This window comes from Durio zibethinus, chromosome 2, assembly GCF_047325235.1.
Source record: "Durio zibethinus cultivar Kanyao isolate XHJ-2024 chromosome 2, ASM4732523v1, whole genome shotgun sequence".
In the NCBI taxonomy this organism is placed as follows: Eukaryota; Viridiplantae; Streptophyta; class Magnoliopsida; order Malvales; family Malvaceae; genus Durio; species Durio zibethinus.
The window spans coordinates 1,958,989-1,981,576 of NC_143163.1; the positions used below are offsets into that span (position 1 = coordinate 1,958,989).

Consider the following 22,588-nt stretch of genomic DNA (forward strand, 5'->3'; position numbering starts at 1 on the left):
ACCCTACGAAGACTATTTTGACCTACACTAATTTATTAAATAATTAAAATATTAGGTAACCCTACGAAGACTATTTTGACCTACACTAATTTATTAAATAATTAAAATATTAATTCTTCTCTAAGTCCCAAGAATGAAAGCCCTATATTTGCTAGATGAGTATGAAAAGCCTTAACTAAACTCTTTTAAGTACAATTAGTTTGCTAGATGAAATCAATGATTCAAAACCCAAGGCTTGGTTGAATCATTGGGTTGTTGCGTGTTGGTTAAATAAATATTCAAAACACCCTACACAATATATGATTTCTAATTTTTTAAATGCAAACTTAACTTAATTAATTATATAAAATGATTCATTTGGATTTGGTTGATTAAAAATAATAAGCATCTAAGCAAACATATATATATTTTTATAAATGATATCGTAATTTGATGTACGAAAAAAATAATAATTTTAAATATTAATATTTAAAATTTAAATTATAAAATATCAAAGTTTAAATTTAATTATATGACTCGACCAATTCAGTTTGTTTAAAGGCGGTGGAAATTGGTATCTTTTGGCTACAAAGCTCCATTTCATGTCACGTGGAGCTGCTCAAGTTTTGCTTATTTTTTGGCGTCGAGGATAAGAAGCATTTCGTCACAGCAAAAACAAACATAACAAATATATATATATATATATATATATCTAACAATAACAGTCCAAAATTTATTGTGAAAATAAAAATCAAACCTTCGATCTAAAGAAAAAGCCTGTCTTAGATAAAACACTGTCAATATTAAAAAATGAATGAGTCTAAGTTTAAAACTTTTAATTAAATATAAAAAAATTAGCATATGGTCAGAGGTACAGTTGTGCACTGAGTGGCCTATTTGGAATATTATATATCTTCCTCGATTATGTGTACTTGTTCAAATTATTTTCAACTTTAATATGAATTTTATCTACTCAGATACTTCACCCTTCGTTTTAAAAAAAAAACTAGATGTTAATTCATGCAAAATTCCTTCTTTTAACATGGAAATTGAAATTTATTACAGCTGTACAATTTTTCATCTTGTTTCAAGTACAACAACCCAATATTTTAGAGCGTTAGGTGCTTGACAATGATTTTGTTGCAACTGACTAATGATCTTAATTATCACCTAATTAACATAAAATTTTTTAGAAAAAAAATCTAAACAAATTATTGTTTCCAATAGCGTTATTCGGTTTAATAATTTTGAATTTCACTTTTTTTTTTTTACCGTTTAAGTGTTTTTAAAATTTATTTTGATATCCATAAATGTATTTAAATTTAAATTTTTATCTTTTTTTTTTTTATAAAAATCAAACCTTTATCGATAAAAAAAATTAAAAATTGAACCATCTCCCAACGTATATATTTTTTCTCTTCATTATTGGTTGGACATAAAATTAGGATACGATGCAATAAGGGAAAGAGAATGAGTGTTTTTAACAAAAGATATTGGCTGTTGTTGGATTCTGACTGAACTTTTTTACTGGATGTTAATTACTTAATTACTATTATTGACCCTCAATTAGTGATTTAATTATTGCTTAAAAGTTTGTTTAACAACAAAAGCCTTTGGATTCTGCGGCCAGGATTAGCCACTAGAAGACAAAGCACACACTTAATTGTCACATCGAAAACGTAACTATTACTTAAAACGACGATGTTTTAGAGTAAAGGAAGCGTTTTCATCCACGCACGTAAAAGCACGAGTCGCTGACCTGGCTTCGCTTTCACTGAATCAAATTATGCCACGCGCTTAACGGTGCGTTGGCGACTTGGCGTTATCATTTCTTGTCAGATTAGACAAACAGAAAGTCTCATAAACACGTGCCGGGCACGTGAGGAAGAGGGCAACAAAGATTTGCTGGCAAAAAAAATTCAGTATAAAAACAATTTGGAAATTTTCTTATGTAAACACTCATACCGTACAATTTTTATTTTTATAGGACTGTATTTTTTTTTCTTGTTCCACAAAATCAGTGGGAAATCAGAGGTGGTTTTTTTTTTTTTTTTTTAATAAATTATAGATATTATGACACATTTTAATAATGTAATTTTGAATAATAGTATGACAATTAAGGACAAAATACAAAACTTTATTAATTAGTAGATTTTAATTAACAAAATAAAAAATGCAATAAATAAGATAATGTTTGAATTAAGAGAGTTTATAATTCAGAAATAGTAAAATTTATTATCATTGGCAAGTAATAAATATTTTAATCAAAATAATTAAATTATTTATTTATATAAATGAAATTCAAATTTAAATATTTGAGTATTTATATGCACCTATCAATAATTTAAATATTCAAAGCAAATGATTAAATTAGTTCGAATTTAATTTTTTTAGTAGCAAGATATATGCATCTATCACTAATTCAAATATTTAAATAATAAATTATTTTTTTAATTCATTTATTTGAATATCAGATGTACAAATCTATCATTAATTCAAAATTTTGAATATAAATAAAATAAAATTTAAAATACCCGTCATTTTGGATAAGAAAAAAAAACCGTATATTTTAAACCATTTATTTATTTTATTCAAAACATATCTTAAAAAATTGGTTAAAACAAAAAAAACTCCAACAAATAAGATCTTACAAAGATCTATTCATTCAACACAGAGACAAAAGCCTTATATAATTTCAGCTACCGTCTGAGTACTCACACCTAAACATTTCCTTCCAAGGTTACGCGCCATCGGCATTTGCTGCCAAGGCAAAAAAATAAATATGTAATTCTTCTTTTTTTTTTTTTGAATTATTTTGTCTGAAACCTCTGGATTTTGGATTCTTTTTGTAAAACCCAGAAAAAAAAATTATTATAAAAAGGAAAGTTGGTGCTTAAAAGCATTACATGAAAATATTATGATGCTGAAGAATCTAAAACAGCTTATATTTTCTCTGAAAATGAGGAGAAAGAAAAGAGAACGTAACGATATCCATCTTCACGGCTCCAACAACTTTTGTATCCGACTTAACCTCATTCTTTGGCGCAAACGCCACCGTATCTTCTCCTTCATCTCCGCCGTCTCCGGTTGTCTCCTCCTCTTACTCTTCGCCTTATCCGTTTTCTCTCCTCCTCCCATCGCCACCAATCACTTCCTTTCTCACCACTCCTCGGTTCGTCACGTTATACCTCCCTCTTGTTTTCTTTCGTATTCATGCTATTTTCGTGTGTTTGTTTTCACAAACTTTAAAAAAAGATAATATAATATTCTCCTATTTTTATGGCCTGTTTTTTTTTTGTGTTTGTTATTTTGTTTAGGTGGTGAAAAGAGAGGCCGTGGAGTCCAATTTCAATGAGGTGTTTCAAGTTCCGGTATGATTTTTTTTTTTTTAAAGTATAATTAGAGCTTAATGTTAATTTTTTGTTTTGAGTTTGATGACTTGTTTGGATCTTAAAATTAGTTTTGATTACCTTGTTTTTGTGGTTTTAGGCAAGTGGAGGAAATTTAGGTCGTGATTTATGGAGTTCATGCCAATCAAAGTTCTACTATGGATGCAGTAACGCCTCTAAGAATTTTCAAAGTATTCCAAATTTAAATCTTTATTTTACTATTTAATTTTTTTGTTTGGGTTTTGATATAGAAATCTAAATTTAATTTTTTATATAGATTTTTCCCCATTTTGAATTGACTTTAAATTTAAATACTAGCTGTTTGTTCATTTACACTTGTAAAATACAAGGCTGCATTTAATGGTTAGCTAATTTGTGTATGTTTTAGCTGCTGATGTGAAAACACATCCCAACCGATACTTGTTGATCGCTACCAGTGGAGGGTTAAATCAACAGAGAACAGGGGTAAGTTTTTCTGAAACAGACATTTTATGGAGCAGCTTCTGGGCTGTTATGCTTATTGGAATTGACAGCTAATGTTGACTTTTTGCGGGGCTTATTGTCTTGTAAGGATGCAGTGAATAAGTGGGAAGTTTATATTTTTGGTGCTGACAATATTGTGACTTTTATGGCTACAGATAACTGATGCTGTTGTTGCAGCATATGTTTTAAATGCAACTCTGATCATTCCCAGACTGGATCAGAAATCTTACTGGAAAGATACCAGGTCTGCTGTTTTATTCATGTTTAATCCAAATGCAGGGAATAGTTTTTATTCTGTGCTTTTATAAGTGATGGGGTATTTGACGCAGTCGATTTGCTGAAATATTCAATGTTGATCGGTTCATTTCATCACTCACAAGAGATGTTGAAATCATCAAAGAGATACCACCAAAGGGAGGTAAAGCTTGGGTTCCACGTAGAATGCGTGTTCCAAGGAAGTGCAATCCAAAATGCTATCAGACTCGTGTTCTACCTGTTCTAAATAAAAAACATGTAAGTAATAGCTCTAAATTGGCTGCCACGCATTTCATGTCCTAGATTTTGTTTTATGTATTGTATATGTTTCGGCACATAAAAAAACATAATAAAACCTGATTTTACCAGGATCTAACTTTTTGGCTCTGCCAATGTTGCTTTCTACTGTACTTTGTAGTACGCGGCCAGCCTATCAAATTTGCTATGAATCATCACAGTGGAGATGTTGTTGTAACTGGAAGTCTGGTGTCTAGGTTAAATTCTAATATCCTTGGAAGTGATAAGCTACACCGTATAAATTCAATTTCATTATACAGGCACACAAATGACAAAAATCATTTGATGCACCTTGCCACTTAGTTGCTAGGCTATGTTACAAGTTACAACTGTGGAGATAGGAAATTGTTTTGCAATCAATAAGTCACCAAGCCTAACCATTAGCAGAGAATGGAAATGGAACCTGATATATTAGCACAGGGCATATAGTTAGGAAACCTTAGTTATTAGTACCCAGAAAGGCAAGTTTATTGGTTTGAAAGGCATCAGTGGCCTTTGTGGGCGTCAGTCATATCAAGTTTTGCACTCATAATGATTGTGTTAATTTTATATCCTGCGGTATTAATATCATGTGTTGATGTCAAACCTCTTCTTATTTACCAAGAAAGATGATACTTAATCCATCTTTTCATATGTTAAATTAACTGTGATGGTCTATCTCTTGATTGTTTTGTTGTGCTTGAAACAAGCATGTTATTAAAAAACTGACAATTTAATCATCTAAAATAGAAAATAACAAATCAAAAACTCACAATTTTTTCACCATCCTTTTCCTGTTGCAGGCGGTTGAGCTTACAAAGTTTGATTATAGGCTTTCAAATAGGTTGGAATCAGATTTACAAAAGCTCAGATGTAGGGTGAACTACCATGCTCTAAGATTCACAGATCCCATTCTTGAAATGGGTAAAATCTTGGTTGAAAGGATGAGGATGAAAACCAAGCATTTTATTGCCTTGCATTTGAGGTAAAGAGCATTCTGTTGTTAATCATATTGTCTTTAGATATTACAGTCTTTTTAAATGCCAATAATTTATGAAATTTGGCTGCGGCAATGGCTGCACTCTAATGGTGTTTATGCCTTTATTAGATGTTAAATCAGTTTGTCTGAACATTTTTACTGTAAAAAGTGAAGGACTTTATTAATGCAGGTTGATATATCATTTTCCATAGGTTTGAACCTGATATGCTTGCATTTTCTGGATGTTATTATGGTGGTGGAGAAAAAGAAAGGGGGGAACTTGGTGCAATCCGGAAGAGGTGGAAAACTTTGCCTGTAAGACCATGCAAGTTGTTAAAGCCACATCTTTAATCCTAAATAGCTTCTGAAGCATTATAACATGTTTATTTTGGTATGAACTGCAGGCGAGCAACCCGGAAAAGGTGAGAAGGCATGGAAGATGCCCACTGACTCCAGAGGAAATTGGTCTAATGCTGAGAGCATTGGGGTTTGGCAGTGATGTTCACATTTATGTGGCATCAGGTGAAGTATATGGAGGTGAAGAGACATTGGCCCCGCTGAAAGCACTCTTCCCTAATTTTCTTTCAAAAGAGACTATAGCCACCAAGGAGGAGTTGGCACCATTTTCATCTTTTTCTGGTCGCATGGCTGCACTGGATTTCATTGTTTGCGATGAAAGTGATGTTTTTGTCACAAACAATAATGGAAACATGGCTAGAATGTTAGCTGGTCGAAGGTATGCAACTCTTTTTTCGTTGGGTTGAGCTTGCCTATAGTCACTTATGCATGTAAATTACATTGACAACACACTTGTTTGCTGCCTTTTTTTCTACTAAATATATTTGTCTATTATCACAGGAGATACTTTGGGCACAAACCAACAATCCGACCTAACTCTAAGAAACTGTACAAATTGTTCTTGGATCGAAATAACATGACATGGGAAGAGTTTGCATCTAAGGTCCGAACTTATCAGATTGGCTTCATGGGAGAGCCAAAGGAAATGAAACCTGGCAGGGGTGAGTTTCATGAAAACCCTGATAGCTGCATATGTCAGGCTGAGGGAGTTGAAACTATTCAAAATCCAACTCCTGAGGACCATGAAAATGAAAACGACAGGAAAGATGCTATTGAAGAGAGTGATGAACAACTATCTATCGATGAGGATCCAGATTGGACTGATATTGATTATTTGGATAACGGTGGTGGGTTCAAGGAGCCGCCTAATCTGGACAGCAATGTGTTAACCAAACAAGAACAACCTGAAGTGGAAGAGTTCTTTTCAGACTAAGATGAATCAGGTTGGCAAATCCGTAATGAATTATTTCCTCAAATTCTTTGGTTCTTTTACGATCATACATTGGAGATTGCTCCCTCCTATTGTACACAAAAGGCCTTGGCAATGGTAATTGAGGTTGGGACATCCAGTTTCTGTAAATGTTGGCACATAATTAGGTACCAAGTAGAAAATTCGTGTTTTTACATTACTTTGGAGGGTTTTTGCCGTTAAGGCAATGATGGGTTAATAATTGGGATGGGTAGATTGGTTCAGGATTGAAATTAGTTGTTAGGTTATTCTTTTCCCTGTTTCTTAAAGAAAAAACCAATAAGACAAGGAAAAAATACCTTTGTCTCAAATGTTTTACTGAGAGACAGATGTTTAAGTACAGCAAAAAATTATGGAACAGAATGGAATAGTAGGTAGTCTTTCTTGTTTATTTTTGACAGGCTGGTTTGGTTTTCATTTTATTGGTGTTACTGGAAATTGCTTAATGTTCACACCAATAAGCGGATGAATATTCCTCAGAACCGGCATTTACCAGAAACGGCGTCGTTGGGGATGGCGCGAGCCAGAGCCACGAGCCGGATAGCGGCACCCCAATCAGAAAGTATACGTGGCATATTTCGTAATCCACTTTGATGAACGACGTGGCAAGATTTAGATCCATTGTTTTTCCTTTTCTCTCTCTCTCTCTCTCCTCTCTCCACCTGCCTTTTTTTTGGGGGTACGAACACACAGAGCAAAAACAACAATGGCGTTGAGACTTCCCACTCAGCTAGCGACACGTGGCATATTAAACCACCGCAACCACACTAAACCCACCACCACCTCGCTGTCATGGCGGCGGGCAATATCACAGGATACTCTACTCCCCTACCACACCTCTCTCACCACCAGTAAGCACCCAATTTTTTTTAACTTTGCTTCAAACGGAATTTCCATCTCAAATATTCTTGAATATTTTATCCTGCCTACAGAGAAACCGCGCGTGCAACAATTGGTAACATGCAGTGCCAGTGGAAGTGCTCTGGCAGTGAATATGGCTCCAGGTACTCCCGTCAGACCGACAAGTATACTAGTAGTTGGTGCCACTGGAACTCTTGGAAGACAAATCGTGAGACGGGCACTCGATGAAGGGTACGATGTAAGGTGCCTTGTCAGGCCCAGACCCACTCCTGCCGATTTCCTCCGTGACTGGGGCGCAACCGTTGTCAACGTAAATCTTATTTATAATTTGCGTAAAGTTTCAACCTTTTCAAATATTACCCTTTAATGCACATATTCATTTTTGGAGCAGGCAGACCTTAGTAAACCAGAGACAATACCTGCAACATTGGTTGGTATCCATACGGTTATAGATTGTGCCACGGGTCGTCCAGAAGAGCCCATCAAAACGGTATGATTGAATAATAATGGTGAATTTTTCTGTTTTTTGTTTTAACTTTTTGTTCAAATTATCTGATCTATGTGTTCTGTGTAGGTAGATTGGGAAGGAAAAGTTGCTCTTATACAATGTGCAAAAGCAATGGGGATTCAGAAATATGTATTCTATTCTATTCACAATTGTGATAAGCATCCTGAAGTTCCATTAATGGAGATCAAGTATTGCACTGAGAAGTTCCTTCAGGACTCTGGCTTAACCCACATCATAATCCGGTTATGCGGTTTCATGCAAGTAAATTTCATCTACAACTCAATCTTTCCTGTTTCTTTTTTTTGTGTCTCTTCCTTGTAGTTGATCTTGACTATTTATGTTTGTAAAATCATACAAAAAAAAAGTTCTATGCTTTAAAATGAACATAAATAAAAACATGATTGCTTGGAAGAAACAGTATATAATTGAATTAATGTATGAGTTTGCACCATGTTTCTTTTTTGTACTAAAGCTGTATTTTATATAAATGCCTGTTGCCAATTTGTCAGGGGCTTATTGGGCAATATGCAGTACCTATACTGGAAGAGAAATCTGTGTGGGGGACAGATGCTCCAACAAGAATCGCTTACATGGACACACAGGTTTAGACATTCATTAATTGTTTTGTGGATCGGTTTCATGTATATGAGGGAATACTTGTTATTGATCATGGGATTTTGGTATTTAATCAAGTTTTCTTTTGGTTTTAGGATATAGCTAGATTGACATTTATAGCTTTACGAATTGAGAACATTAATGGAAAGCTTCTCACATTTGCTGGTCCTCGAGCTTGGACAACCCAAGAGGTATATAAGAATCTTTATTGTTGTCGACCGACGTTCTGTTGCTGCGCTTTCACATTCTGACTATTTCTGGTGAATAATTTGGAAGATAGTGCAATGCTTTAGCTTTCCTATTATCAATCTCTTGAGATCTTTTTTGACTTCTTATGTTAGCATATTTCCATTCTTCAGGAACTCGAGAACAACCGTTTATAAGTGTTGATGTACAAATAAAAGCCATTGATTTATTTTGTGTTAAATTTTGTTTATTTTAGGTGATAGCATTATGTGAGAGGCTCGCAGGGCAAGATGCAAATGTTACCACAGTTCCAGTTAACATCTTAAGATTTACTCGTCAGCTGACTCGGTTTTTTGAGTGGACAAATGATGTTGCTGATAGATTGGCATTTTCAGAGGTATTAAGTTAATTTTCTCTTCTAGTGATTTCAATCATGCTCCATGAAGCAGCATGCTGATTTTAAATAGTCATACTTCTCAATTATCTTGCTCTAGAGCCTTGTCAAGGGTACTACTGTTGTGCACAATGCAGGTCCTTGCAAGTGACATTGTTTTCTCGGCTCCAATGAGTGAGACTTATAATCTTCTTGGTGTCGATTCGAAAGATATAGTTACACTGGAGAAGTATCTGCAGGATTACTTCACAAATATTTTGAAGAAATTGAAAGACCTCAAAGCTCAATCAAAGCAAACTGACATCATTTTTTGAAAGAAGACCTATTTGTAATTTCTGTGTAACTTATGTTACGTACCCAAGATACAAACTCCAGGTAAAACCTATGCAGGGTTTTGATTTCCATTTGGATTTCCTCTCTTTTTTCATGGAACAACATTCTGTTATTCTGTATAGAACCAGCCAAGAAAAAGGAAATTAGAGGAGAAAATCATAGCATTCATTCATGACTGAATGGATTGGTATTAGTTTTCTGCTCAAAATTGACTGGAGGAGAATGGAGATTATTGCCTGAGGATATATCTGAGCTCTGGTCCAAACATGTTAGTATGGATAATATAATCTGCAGGCCAGCCCATCAAATCTTATTAGGCTTCTATTCCCTTGAGGATGAACCCATTTAAATTTTACAAAGCAATTTTTTGTTGAATATTTTATTGAGAAAAAAAATGGGATTTCTAGCAGGTAGTTGAGGTAGTGACTGTGAAAGAGTTTATTCACCACCACATCGAATGTGCCTTGACCAATTCAATAATTTCTGATACAGTATCATAAAAAAGAAACATCTTTTACATTGCAATATTCAACTCCCGGTTTTTCATACCGCAAAATAGAGGTTGATGGACAAGGACCCTGTTGAGAGTAATAACATTTTACTGGAATGGAGGGAAACAAAGCAAGACCAAGAGGAAAAGAAAGTCCCAATTCAAACTGATTCTTGAAACATCATTGCTTGGAGAGGATGCTGTTCATTCAAAACAGAGAAACAGAAAGATTGTAAGATTTGGCCTTTCCTAGATGTTGAAATTTGGAAGACAAATGGCCCCTTGCATGCCCTGGACTATGAGCCACATACTGAAAAAATGTCTGCAAATTAAGACAGCTTAGAGGGTTATATTTACTTACTTGAACAAGAGGAGTCCTGAACAAGTTGTGTGAAGATGGTTGCGTTGTTAAAGCCAGTATAGAAACATGTGGATCTATTGCAACCCGAGGGGGTACTATCGCCAAGGGATAAACCTGCTGAACCTTCACATTGCATAGATGGGCATGCATCCCACTTGGATGGTTTATTCCGGGATGCTTCACAGTGTAATCTGACCAAGTCAGCATAGATACACATAATTAGATCCTGAAGAAACTAGCATATTGAAAGGCCAAATTCCTTACAGAACAAGGCATTTGAAAATCCACTTACGTCCAGTTGTTAGCAGCATCACACGTGCATCTCACACAACCATTTGCAGTGAAGACGTATGTGCCATTAGCAGCAAGCAAAGGGTAGTCCAACGAGTCATCTCCCACTGATGAGTCACAGGCTGTAGAAAGAGATGAAAACCATCAAATTACAATGACTTTAGGTCATAAAGCGTACAATCTTTTGGAGACTAAATGAAAGATTGTCTGCTATCATTGGAGCTAGACGAGGAAAAGTACAGAGTAATGGAAAATATATATGCTAAAACCTAAATCATAGGATTCTTTTGGTGGGACAAAACAAAAGAATGGAATCATTCATACAATATTTACCATATAAATATATATCTAGAAAAATAAAAATAATTAGTAGCATATCTGTATATGAAAAACAATCACTCTCCAAGCTCTCTTATACTAAAAATTCAACTATGAAAACTACAATATTTCTGCCATCACCCCAAAAGCATCATGGCTACATATGATGGAAATAACCTGAAACGTAAATCCGAGATGGATGAGGATGTATCTCAAATAGCCAACACCCAAAGGCATTGAGACCATACCATGAAATCAAACATTTGCAAGTGGAAACCAGCGGTGGAAGGGAAAACACTTTAAAGTGGTGGGCCATACCATAATAATGATTTGACAAAACTTGGGCTGTTCTCACCATTAAATCAGTCTTACTATTAGTATTATCTTTAATTAATTTAATAATTCCAAAGCATGAAAAGGTTAACCAGAAATGGCAGAAAAATATCTAAGAAAATTGTAGAGGTTGTCCAATTTCATTGCCTAATTTCTAGCTTTTCATCTATTGATTTATTTCATCTCTTATAACGTATAGATCCGAAGATTTATCGTTAGACATTAATTTAAAAGAGTCACCATCAATCTTTTTTATCTAGATACGATTGACTACCTAAAGAATCTGTCCTTTCGGGAAATACTTAAGTTTAAGGGTCCCTAAAAGAATAGATCCAGGTTTACTAACCAGAACAGGGTTCGAGAGTTTGGTTACGTGTGAGGAAGGTTATAGCACCCTCACAACGCCCATCGAAAGATGGTACCAGCTTAAATTTGTGTTATCCAATGAGTCTTAAAATTTTACCGAGTAATTAATTATTGAAAATTATTCTCAATTGATTCTAATACTTTTAGCAGAAAATTGAGAAAATTCCCTCACCTCAAGAATATGCAAGAAAAACTACTGTTTCACTTGCAGAGGCTCAATCGTCGGATTATTTAAAGAAAAAATCAAAATCAAAATCAAAATAAAAAGGAAGAAAAGAATGATTTTTTTTGTGCAAAAAAAATTGATACTTTCAACTTTTTCTCAAAAATATTTTTTTGAAACTTTAATTTCGAGAAAAATTGATACTTTCAACTTTTCCTCAAAAATTGATTTTTTTGAAAATTTATTTTTAAGAAAAATTGATACTTTCAACTTTTTTCCAAAAATATTTTTTGAAAACTTTGATTTTCAAGAAAAATTGATATTTTCAACTTTTCCCCAAAAATATATTTTTTTTATTTTTATTTAAAAAAATAGAATAATAAAACAAAATAAAAGTGAAGATAAATAAATAAAAAATAAAAAAAATAAAGAAAAGTAAAACAAAAATAAAAATAAAATAAAGATAAAAGAATATTAAATAAACCTAATCTAAAAATTAAAAAAAATTAAAAAAAATAAATAAATAAACAAATAAATAAATTCAAAAAAAAAAATCTGAAGCGGCTTGGAGTAGGCTCGGCTCAAGGAAGAGAAACGGCTCGGGGAAGTGGCTCGGGACTTTGGCTTAGCTCGGCTAACTACTCGGGGAGATAAAACACGCGCAGGTCAGGAAGCGGGTCGATGCTCGGGTCGGGTCGGATCTCGACAAAACGAGCGAATCTTCTAGGTCACTTAAGGCAAAAACGACGTCGTTTTGAGATGGTATATAAGGCTATTTCCTTCATTTTTCGACAGAAAGCTTCTCCCCTCACTCTTTTTTCCTTTCTTTTTCTCTCATTTCTCTCTAAAAAGGTCGAAGAACTCCGGTTGAATATTCACCGGATTCTGAAATTTTTCGTCAGAATCTAAGTTTTTTGTCGAAAGTTCATCGAAAAGTTGATCGATTTCTGGGATCCTTCATCGTAAACTGGGCAGCTGGCCAGAAACTTCAAACTTGGCCGAAATTTTCACCAAAAAATTCAATTTTCATCGAAAAATTCAATCGAAATCTGGAATTTTCCAAAAATTCCCAGAAAAAAATCTCTAAAATCTCCAAAAAATTCATGCTAATTCCTAAAACACTTCTAAACCTTTTCTTAGCCTTCTATAATTTTCTATCCGCCCTTTTTCTCTCAATCAGTAGCTTTTGCTCACTGTTTTTCTGTGTTTTGCTTCTGCTCCAGAGGGTCCCTTTTATAGAGATTGATCAAAAAAATTTTTGATCAATCACAATTCCTCTTTAGATCGGGATTCAATTATTAAATCCAACATGGACTCTTTTGATTGAATCTCAATCTAATTTTCAGCCAGATAAATAAAAAAAATCAAACGAAAATAAATCAGATAAACCAGAGAAATTAACAGATAAATTAAAATTAAATAACAAATAATACATAAATATTAACAGGAAAAAAAAGAAGAAAAAATAATAATAAAAATATATACATATTAATAGATACATAAATACTCAAGATAAAAAAATAATAATAAAAGAAAAAAAATATAAAATAATAATAAAAATAAAACTAAAATAGAAATAAAATAAAAATGTAAAATACAAAAAAATAAAATAAAATGAAGAGAAAATATATATATATAGACTTACCCATTTGGACTAGGTCCAATTGATCCGGGCCTGGATCAAATTAGGTGTCTACAGCTGCCTCTCTTTGCACATTTTCTGTGAAACAAAAATTACGCAAAGACGTAGACACCCAATCAAGACTCAACTCGACCTTTTTACTCTTTGTTTTTTTTTTATTTTTTTTGTTTTTGATAAAAACTCCTCTAGGCAGAGGTTCAATGACTTTGAGAAACATAAATGGCTCCTCTAATCAGAGGTTTAACAACTTTAAAAAAAATAAACTGCTCCTCTAAGCAGAAACACCACGACTTTGAAAAGTAGATTGCTCCTCTAAATAGAGCCACCACGACTTTGAAAAGTAAATTGCTCCTCTAAACAGAGGCACCACGATTTTGAAAAAGTAAATTGCTCCTTTAAACAGAGGCACCACGACTTTAAAAAAGTAAATTGCTCTTCTAAACAGAGGCTTGCTCCTCTAAACAGAAGCACCACGACTTTGAAAAGTAAATTACTCCTTGACAATCATGTCCAAAGGAGTTATAGATCGTGATTGAAGACATTTGTAATGGGAACTCGAAGATTCACAATTTGAGTTGACATTCATAAGTTCAGATTCGCAAGAGCCTTCCAACTTTGTAAGAATTTATTGAAATTTAATTCTCAAGATTTCAGTTTCATTTAAATTTGTAAGATTTCAAGATTTGCATTACAACTTGTAAGACTCGCATCAAAGATCCTCATTTGAATTTTGAAGGCTCACATCCAAAAGTTCAAGGCTTTTTAAAGGTTCTTATTTGGCAAACTTGGAATTCATATCCAAAAGTCTAAAGCTCTTCATTTGAATTTTGAAAATTCACATCCAAAAATTCAAAGCTTTTCATTTGAGTTCAAAGGCTCACATGCAATAAAACTTAGAGTTTCACATCTAAGTTCAAAGGCTCTCATTTAAAACATTGGAAATTCATATCCAAAAGGTTGAAGTTTTGTATTTTGGAGATCCACATCCAAAAGTTCAAAACTTTTCATTTGTTTGAAGATTCACATTCGATGAACTTTAGGGTTTCACTCATCAAAGATTCTCATTTTAAAACTCAAAGATTCTCATTTGAGTTCTCAAAAATTTTCATCAAAATATTCATAATTTTTTTTTCAAGTGACTCAAAAATTTGCATGAATGAATCTTATGACCAAAGATACATATGCCTTTTTAATGATGCAAATGCAGTAACCTATATTCTCATAGTGCCAAGCATATCCAATCAAATTATGTGCATGTATTATTCAAACAATGATGCCCCATGATGCATCTAATGCAGACGTCAATAATGTCATGGAATCCTAAATAATTGTGGTAATGTGGCTCTCAAAACTTCACTATTTTGTATGTCTTCCTTGTTCAGTTTTTCAATACTTTGAAATAAGTTTCATCAATCGATCATCACTTGACCACCATTCATAGAATTCTCAGCATTAAAAAATTTCAGAACAAGTTTCATCCACCATTACTGAGTCATTACTTACAGGTGTCTCAGCATTAACCATTCCAAAACAAACTTTGTCCATTGATTGTTTTCATCATTCAATCATAACTTGCAAGTCATATCGACCAATTCATCCTTGTACTCATCACTTTATTATACCACTTTTCAAGATTTGCCCATCATATTCTCCATTTGGTCACATCATATATCTTTTCAAATCATCTCTTTTAGGTTTCTACCACCATCATCTTAGATTTCTTTTCAAATGAATGTAAGACTCTTTTAAGCACATATTCATTCATTCATTATCATTTCAATTCTCGATAAATACAATGCAATCAAGCATTTTCTCAATTAATTCTAGGGGTGAAACAATAAGAGAACACAAGGTGAATTATGGTAAAGATAATCAATGAAGATCTATTTTGGTACAAAACAAATGGGAAAGGAAATAAATTGGATACATGTCATTGGGATCAATGGTATGTCCAAATGATGAATATTCAGACAATTCTCAACATTAATCTAGGATTCTTTTTTTAAAAACTCATTTCATTTACTACTGAAGTCATCTTGAGCTTAGCGAACTTTACCCCAGTTTTTTAGGGATCTTCAGATGCCTTTGATCTTTCATTCATGTGAGCCATTTGACCTGGATCTTTTTCTACCAAAATCACCCGTTCAGGTTTTCAATTTGAATCTCTTTTTTTTTCATTTTCTCATTTTTTTTTCATCATCTTTTTTTTTCTCATTTTTCATCTATTGTTGATATCTTTCATACATCAAACTTTAGAGCAATGTAGCATGATTCTATTACTTCATCATGAGCATACTTTCGTTCAACATATGATCATTTAAGTTGAGTATTCACACTTGATCCAAATGAACTTTTCAAGGTTGTAATGTAGGCCAAGGTGAAGGGTCATAAAAAATGGATATAATAGGTTCAAAACATGTATTAAAAAGGTTCAAAACCAAATGATCATTTGATACAACTTGGCATTTTGCTCCCATATCGTTTCACTACTTTTTTCTTTCCTCACATAAAGGATTCTCATTACTTTACCCCAAGTCATGTGTGGCATTTATTTATTTATTTATTATTTTTGAGACCTTTTATGATTTTTTCAAAAATTGCCCCCAGTGTAGAGGGTGATCTTCGGTTGAGGTTCCTCAGAAAAAGAAATCATAATAGGCTCAAAGGGGTAGCAATAAATGGTTTTTCGAATGGTAAAAGAAAGATGGTCATTTTTCATCTTAATTGTGAATACTTTTCTTGAACATCATCTATTGAACAAAGCTCATGATCCTATATAAAAGATTACATGTCTTCAAGACATATCTCTTTCACTTCTGGTAATGGCTTACCCTTTTTTTTGGTCAAATCATCTTCTCATATTAATGTGGATGAGTTCTCAAAATTAAATCCCAGAATTATTGTTATCATTGTCTAAATATTCATCATCTGAAATTTAAGAATGGGAGTATAAGTTATGAAAGGTAACAGAGCATGGAGTAATGGTCAAATGAAAGAGAAAAATGTAATGAAATGTATTAACTTGCCTTTATTAAGATGATAACAAGTGAAATCATATTGCAAAAAGAAATCTAACAATTACTCGAAAAAAAATCCTAAAATGACAAAAGAAACCTTCAACCAGCCTTATCTCCATTCTTTAAAATTGTCCCCCTATGCGATCAGGTGAAGAATCTCTATTGACATCTTGTCCCTTAATTCATTGTGACTCTCTGGATCCTTTTTATTCTTGACTTTCACTCAGAACGCTAACATTATGTGTTGTTGCTTTTCCTTGATCAAAACTTACCATTCCATCATTGATCAACCGTTGCACCTTATGCTTTAAAGCAGTGTAATTTTCAGTAGAATGGTCAGTAATTCCATAATGGTAGTCACAGCGGGCTGTAAGATTATACCACTTTGGATAAGGTGGTTTAAGCGGCTTCACATGGCTAGGGGCAATCAAATGGTTATTATAGAGTTCTCGATATAACTCTGTATAAGTCATAGGGATTGGATCAAATAGAAGTTTTTCTCGAGTAGTCCGTTGTTCTCGTGAACCACTTGCTTGATTAATAGAGCGAATTTGGGTTCTTGTAGGAGCTTGAATGTTAAGGCTATATGTAAGATCTTGAGGGCTAAAAATTGATCGGTATATGGATGAATAAGGCAGTTGTGGAGCTAGCTGGTATGGGTAGGATGAGGTATTATTCACAGCAAGATAGTATGAAGAGTAACCTTGGGATGGATAGGATTGATAACCCTGAATTATTGTCTATCAAAGCTCACAGCTTGAGCTTGAGCTTCTTTCTTTTCTGATGCCTTTTTGGTTTCTCCTCCTTTCAACTTGTCATTTTTTATGACACTTTCAATAATTTTTTCAGAGATCACCATGTCAACGAAATTTTTTGTTGCATTCCCTATCATCTTTTCATAATAAGGAGACTTCAAAATGCTGATAAATAACACTGTAGTTTCTTTCTCAGTCAGAGGAGGTTGTACTTGAGAAGCAATATCTCTCTACCTCTAGGCATACTCTTTAAAAGACTCGTTTGCTTTTTTTTTCAGATTCTGTAAAGACAAACGATCAAGGGCCAAATCGATAATATATCGATATTGACTGATGAAGTCATGTGCCATATTGCTCCAAGAGCGAATGCGGGTTCTGTCTAGCTGAACATACCATCTGGCCGCAGAGCCAGTAAGGTTATCTTGAAAGACATGCATTAAGAGTTTTTCATCATGAGCATGAGCTACCATCTTCTGATAATATATAGTGATGTGAGTTCTGGGGTATTTCGTACCATCATATTTTTTAAATTTTGATACTTTGAACTTATGAGGGATAACCATATCAGGGACTAGGCAGAGTCCAGCAGCATCAACTGACCCATAAAAACTAAATCCTTCAATAGCCTGTAGCCTTTGCTCTAACATACTAATCTTGGAGCTTTCTTGAGTTTCTACTTTTACCTTTTCTTTCTCCTTATCTTTCAAACCATCTAGATCAAGAATTGGTTTTATTATCTTTTCAGTAAAGACAGGATTTATATAGCTATTATAATGCCCTGGGTTGGAAGCTGACGGTATTTCAGGATATGTTGGATATGTGAAGTGTTACGGTGAAACCTCTTGAGTAGACTGGGCTTGAGGTGGGCCAAAACCTGAATGATATAAAAGGTCAGCCACTTCTTACAACGAGGAAACTTGTTGGCTTGTATCTTCTTCAACTCCTTTTCCCTTATTTAGCTTATTAAGAGTATCAATAATCTTACTCAGCTCACTTTCAATCTTTTCTTATGCTTTTTCTATCTTTTCAAATCTATGAAAATTTTTCTGCTCTATTTGTCTTGCTCTAGATCTTGTGTTATATCGATGGGCAAGGTTCTCACTAGATGAAGCTATCCTTGAACCTTTAGCACCATAATTATGATTAAAAATGTTATGCTATGCTTTATGTATGATGCTTTGATGCACGAATGAAATGTATATTTTTTTGAATGAAATCTAATATGAAATGGATGCAAATGATTGTGTTAAAACATGATCATGAAAGTAATGCAGATGCATACAATCAGACAAATAACCTAGTTAGTTTCATGGATGAAATGAAAGTGATATTGATGCACAATGTTACATATGATAATGAAAATGATGCATAAAGTTAAACAATCAAAATGATTAGATAAACACCCTTTTTGTGTCTTAATTTCAGGATATATCTATCATTGGGTAGAAAGAGCTCTATCCTAGGTTTAGACACTCTTAAGGTTCACTATATGCGATTTTAAGGTCAAAGTCTAAAGGTCTTCAAATTGTTCCTTACATCCTTATCCATCACAAACTAGTAAGGCACCCTAATCCTCACCAATTACAGGTTACAAGCGAAAAATGTTCAATTTGAGTGGGAGTATTTCGCTAGCCACTACGGAGGCATTAGACCTCACGAAAGTAATTGGTACTTTACTCCCTCCTAGAGGGATGAAGCTCTGGTGTAGAGCTCATGTTATGTACATGCGTATGAATGACATAATTAACAAAGCAAATAAACATGAATGAATAATAACACATATATACAAAAAGGTTCAATTTTATTAGGCTTTTGGATAACATAGATTATTTGCTGGCCTGACTCTTAAAGTCTCCAGTGGAGTCACCAAGCTGTCATAACGTCTAGATCTGAGGATCTATCGCTAAACATTAACTTAAGGGAGTCGCCACCAATCTTTTTTATTTAAGTGCGATTGACAACCTAAGAAATCTGTCCTTTCAGGGAATACTTAAGTTTAAGGGTCCCTAAAAGAATAGATCCAGGTCTACTAACCAGAACAGGGTTCGGGAGTTCGGTTACGTGTGAAGAAGGTTATAGCACCCTCACAACGCCCATCAAAAGATGGTACCAGCTTAAATTTATGTTATCCAATGAGCTTTAAAATTTTATCAAGTAATTAGTTATTGAAAATTATTTTCAATTGACTCTAATACTTTTAGCAAAAAATTGAGAAAATTCTCTCACCTCAAGAGTATGCAAGAAAAACTACTGTTTCACTTGCAGAGGCTCCATCGTTGGATTATTTAAAGAAAAAATCAAAATCAAAATCAAAATAAAAAGGAAGAAAAGAATGATTGTTTTTGTGCAGGGAAAATTGATACTTTCAACTTTTCCCCAAAAATATTTTTTGAAAACTTTTATTTTCAAGGAAAATTGATACTTTCAACTTTTCCTCAAAAACTCTTTTTTAAAATTTTATTTTTAAGAAAAATTGATACTTTCAACTTTTCCCTAAAAATATTTTTTTTATTTAAAGAAAATAGAATAATAAAACAAAATAAAAGCGAAGATAAATAAAGAAAAAAATATAAAAAATAAAGAAAAGTAAAACAAAAATAAAAATAAAATAAAGATAAAAGAATATTAAATAAACCTAATCTAATAAATAAAAAAATAAAAATAAATAAATAAATTCAAAAAAAAAACTTGGAGCAGCTCGGAGTACGGCTCGGTTTGACTCGGCTAACAGCTCGGGGAGGTAAAACACGCGTGGGTCAAGAAGCGGGTCAACGCTTGGGTCGGGTCGGATCTCGACAAAACGCACGAATCATCTGGGTCACTTAAGGCAAAAACAGTGTCGTTTTGAGAGGGTATATAAAGCTATTTCTTTCGTTTTTCGGCAGAAAGCTTCTCCTCTCTCTTTTTCTTCCTTTTTTTTTCTCTCGCTTCTCTCTAAAAAGGCCGAAGAACTCCAGTTAAATATTCACCAAATTCTAAAATTTTTCGTCGAAATTTGGGTTTTTTGTGGGAAGGTCACTGAAAAGTTAGTCGATTTCTGGGATCCTTCACCGAAAATTGGGCAGCTGGCCGAAAACTTCAAACTTGGCAGGAATTTTCACCAGAAAATTTAACTTTCGTCGAAAAATTTAATCGAAATATGGAATTTTCCAGAAATTCCCAAAAAAAAAAACTTCAAAAATCTCCAAAAAATTTCTGCTAGTTCCTAAAACACTTTTAAATCTTTTCTTAGCCTTCTATAATTTTCTATTCGCCATTTTTCTCTCAATCAGTAGCTTTTGCTCACTGTTTTTCTGTGTCTTGCTTATGTTTCAGAGGGTCCCTTTTATAGGGCCTCTTTGGATCGGGATTCAATCATTGAATCCAACATGGACTCTTCTGATTGAATCTCAATCCAATTTTCAGTCAAATAAATAAAAAAAATAAAAAAAATCAAATGAAAATAAATCAGATAAACTAAAAAAATTAACAGATAAATTAAAATTAAATAACAGATAATACATAAATATTAATAAAAAAATAATAATAATAATAATAAAAATATATATATATTAATAGATACATAAATACTCAAGATAAAAATAATAATAAAAGAAAAAAATATATAATAATAATAATAATAATAATAAATAATAAAATAAATATAAAATAAAATAAAAATGTAAAATAAAAAAATAAAAATAAAATTATATATATATATATATATATAATTACCTATTTGTACCAAGTACAATTGACGCGGCGTGGACCAAATTGATACACCGTCTACATATCAAGACCTACCCAGCTTTTAGCAGAGGGGTAAAACGAAAGTTACTATACCTCTGAGGGGAACGTCAATCGGTTGGCCAGCTATTGAGTCTTTTTCAGCTTTGATCCCATTAATCCTAGCCAGAGTCGACTCGTTAGTTCCAAACTCCTGCGCAATCTCCCCCAAAGTACTCTCTGACCGCACGACCTGTGCGTAATGCACCACTTTCTCGCCGCCGACGTCATCACAGCTACAGGGCAACGGGATTTTCAGCTTCTGCCCTATCGCTATCACATTCGGATTTGGAATCCCATTGAATGCTGCAATTTGCGGGTACAGTACTAACCGCGAGAATACCTCAGCTGCTATGTGGTATAGACCGTCGTCTGGCTGAACCGTGTAGATAGTGCCATCGTTGGAAGTTCCAGTGTTGTTGTAGCAAACACAATTGATGGGGACTCTGATGACTTGTTCTGCAGGTATGGTGTGGTTGCGTCGAGTGTTAAGAGGCAAGTTGTTGGCTCCGAGGAGACTCCTGAGGCGCTTGACGTTGAAAAGAGATTGAATGGCGCTGATGTTGGTGTTGTTGACAGTGATGTAGCCAACCAGGGCACGACATGTTTTTGGAGAGCTACATTTGAAGCCTTGAGCAGCGCTGTACTCCAGGGTGAGAACTGAGAGCAAAACTGGTAGGAGAAAAAACAGTTTAGCAAAACCCATGTTTCTTTCTTTTTGCAGCTTCTTCTTGTTCTTTGTTAGTGGGGTCAGTTAGGTTAGGCAGGGTTGCTTTGCATCAGGAGGGAAGCTGGAAGTGTGGAAAAACGGAGGTGTGGGAGAGAAGAAAATGTTGGGATCTGGTTTGAGTTTTAAAGGAGACATTTGAGTATTTTGACTGCCAGACATTTGAGTATTATTAGTCTTGTTTTGGTTGGACACGTTTGAGGCAAATTTTGTCTTCTCCGCGTTCACATATAGCAATTGTGTGAATGTGAGCTTTGCCTTGATGAAAACTTGTTCTACTACTGTTTTAGATTCTACCTTCTTTTGCAACTTGGGATTTCTTATCTGTCATAATTGATGAACGATGATTGAATTCCGGGTTCTGAATTATAGGAGTCTACTTGTTTTATTTTAAGGAGAAGATAAATCTGAATGGTTGACGAATGATTTGAGTCAATCCCGGCATCATTTGCAGGATAATGGGGCCAAAATGACCACAATTTTCTCATCAAGACAAATACCACAACCAGCAGTGCTCCAACAAGAAACCAAAATGGCTAATTGACTTCAACGGTTGCATATTTTAAATGAATAATTTATACAAACAGAGAGATTGATCCAAACATGTGAATGACGAACTTTTCTTAGATTGGTTTTCTTTATTGTCGTGCAGCTTTCAAATCGTTATATATCGGAAAAAGATGTAAGTGGGGCAGACCAGCGGAGTCTTTACGCCATTGTCGTCAGCTAACCAGTCAACTCGTTCATTCTGATTCTAGCTATATATCATGCATCG

General features: G+C 33.9%; 3 protein-coding genes across 3 annotated transcripts; 2 read left to right on the plus strand and 1 right to left on the minus strand.

The window, feature by feature from the left end:
• The first annotated feature begins 2,698 nt into the window (after positions 1–2,698).
• On the plus strand, positions 2,699–6,659 carry RHS17 (root hair specific 17). The gene is made up of 10 exons (XM_022907222.2): positions 2,699–3,151; positions 3,297–3,350; positions 3,469–3,559; positions 3,757–3,833; positions 4,007–4,095; positions 4,181–4,364; positions 5,186–5,367; positions 5,574–5,676; positions 5,766–6,097; positions 6,220–6,659. Exons 1-10 carry the CDS (start codon positions 2,897–2,899, stop codon positions 6,650–6,652), a joined length of 1,800 nt encoding a protein of 599 aa, XP_022762957.2. The 5' UTR covers positions 2,699–2,896; the 3' UTR covers positions 6,653–6,659.
• A 735-nt stretch (positions 6,660–7,394) lies between these two features.
• Positions 7,395–9,777, plus strand: LOC111308688 (protein HIGH CHLOROPHYLL FLUORESCENCE PHENOTYPE 244, chloroplastic-like). Its single transcript, XM_022907223.2, has 8 exons — positions 7,395–7,539; positions 7,621–7,859; positions 7,941–8,039; positions 8,124–8,318; positions 8,567–8,659; positions 8,768–8,863; positions 9,115–9,255; positions 9,390–9,777. Exons 1-8 carry the CDS (start codon positions 7,395–7,397, stop codon positions 9,564–9,566), a joined length of 1,185 nt encoding a protein of 394 aa, XP_022762958.2. The 3' UTR covers positions 9,567–9,777.
• Positions 9,778–10,049: 272 nt separating this feature from the next.
• Positions 10,050–22,424, minus strand: LOC111308689 (lysM domain-containing GPI-anchored protein 2-like). The gene is made up of 4 exons (XM_022907225.2): positions 21,144–22,424; positions 10,729–10,849; positions 10,437–10,627; positions 10,050–10,275 (listed from the first exon to the last, which is right to left on the minus strand). Exons 1-4 carry the CDS (start codon positions 21,790–21,792, stop codon positions 10,184–10,186), a joined length of 1,053 nt encoding a protein of 350 aa, XP_022762960.1. The 5' UTR covers positions 21,793–22,424; the 3' UTR covers positions 10,050–10,183.
• Positions 22,425–22,588: the final 164 nt, after the last annotated feature.

Bases quoted from the DNA above. Each gene is read 5' to 3' on its own strand.
- RHS17 (XM_022907222.2), top strand. From the start codon at position 2,897: ATGATGCTGAAGAATCTAAAACAGCTTATATTTTCTCTGAAAATGAGG. The intron at 3,351-3,468 runs GTATGATTTTTT...TTGTGGTTTTAG, and splicing joins ATGAGGTGTTTCAAGTTCCG to GCAAGTGGAGGAAATTTAGG. The intron at 5,368-5,573 runs GTAAAGAGCATT...CATTTTCCATAG, and splicing joins TTTATTGCCTTGCATTTGAG to GTTTGAACCTGATATGCTTG.
- LOC111308688 (XM_022907223.2), top strand. From the start codon at position 7,395: ATGGCGTTGAGACTTCCCACTCAGCTAGCGACACGTGGCATATTAAAC. The intron at 7,540-7,620 runs GTAAGCACCCAA...TCCTGCCTACAG, and splicing joins CCACACCTCTCTCACCACCA to AGAAACCGCGCGTGCAACAA. The intron at 8,040-8,123 runs GTATGATTGAAT...TGTTCTGTGTAG, and splicing joins CAGAAGAGCCCATCAAAACG to GTAGATTGGGAAGGAAAAGT.
- LOC111308689 (XM_022907225.2), bottom strand. From the start codon at position 21,792: ATGGGTTTTGCTAAACTGTTTTTTCTCCTACCAGTTTTGCTCTCAGTT. The intron at 10,628-10,728 runs GTAAGTGGATTT...TGACTTGGTCAG, and splicing joins GATGCTGCTAACAACTGGAC to ATTACACTGTGAAGCATCCC. The intron at 10,276-10,436 runs GTAAGTAAATAT...TTGAATGAACAG, and splicing joins TCAGGACTCCTCTTGTTCAA to CATCCTCTCCAAGCAATGAT.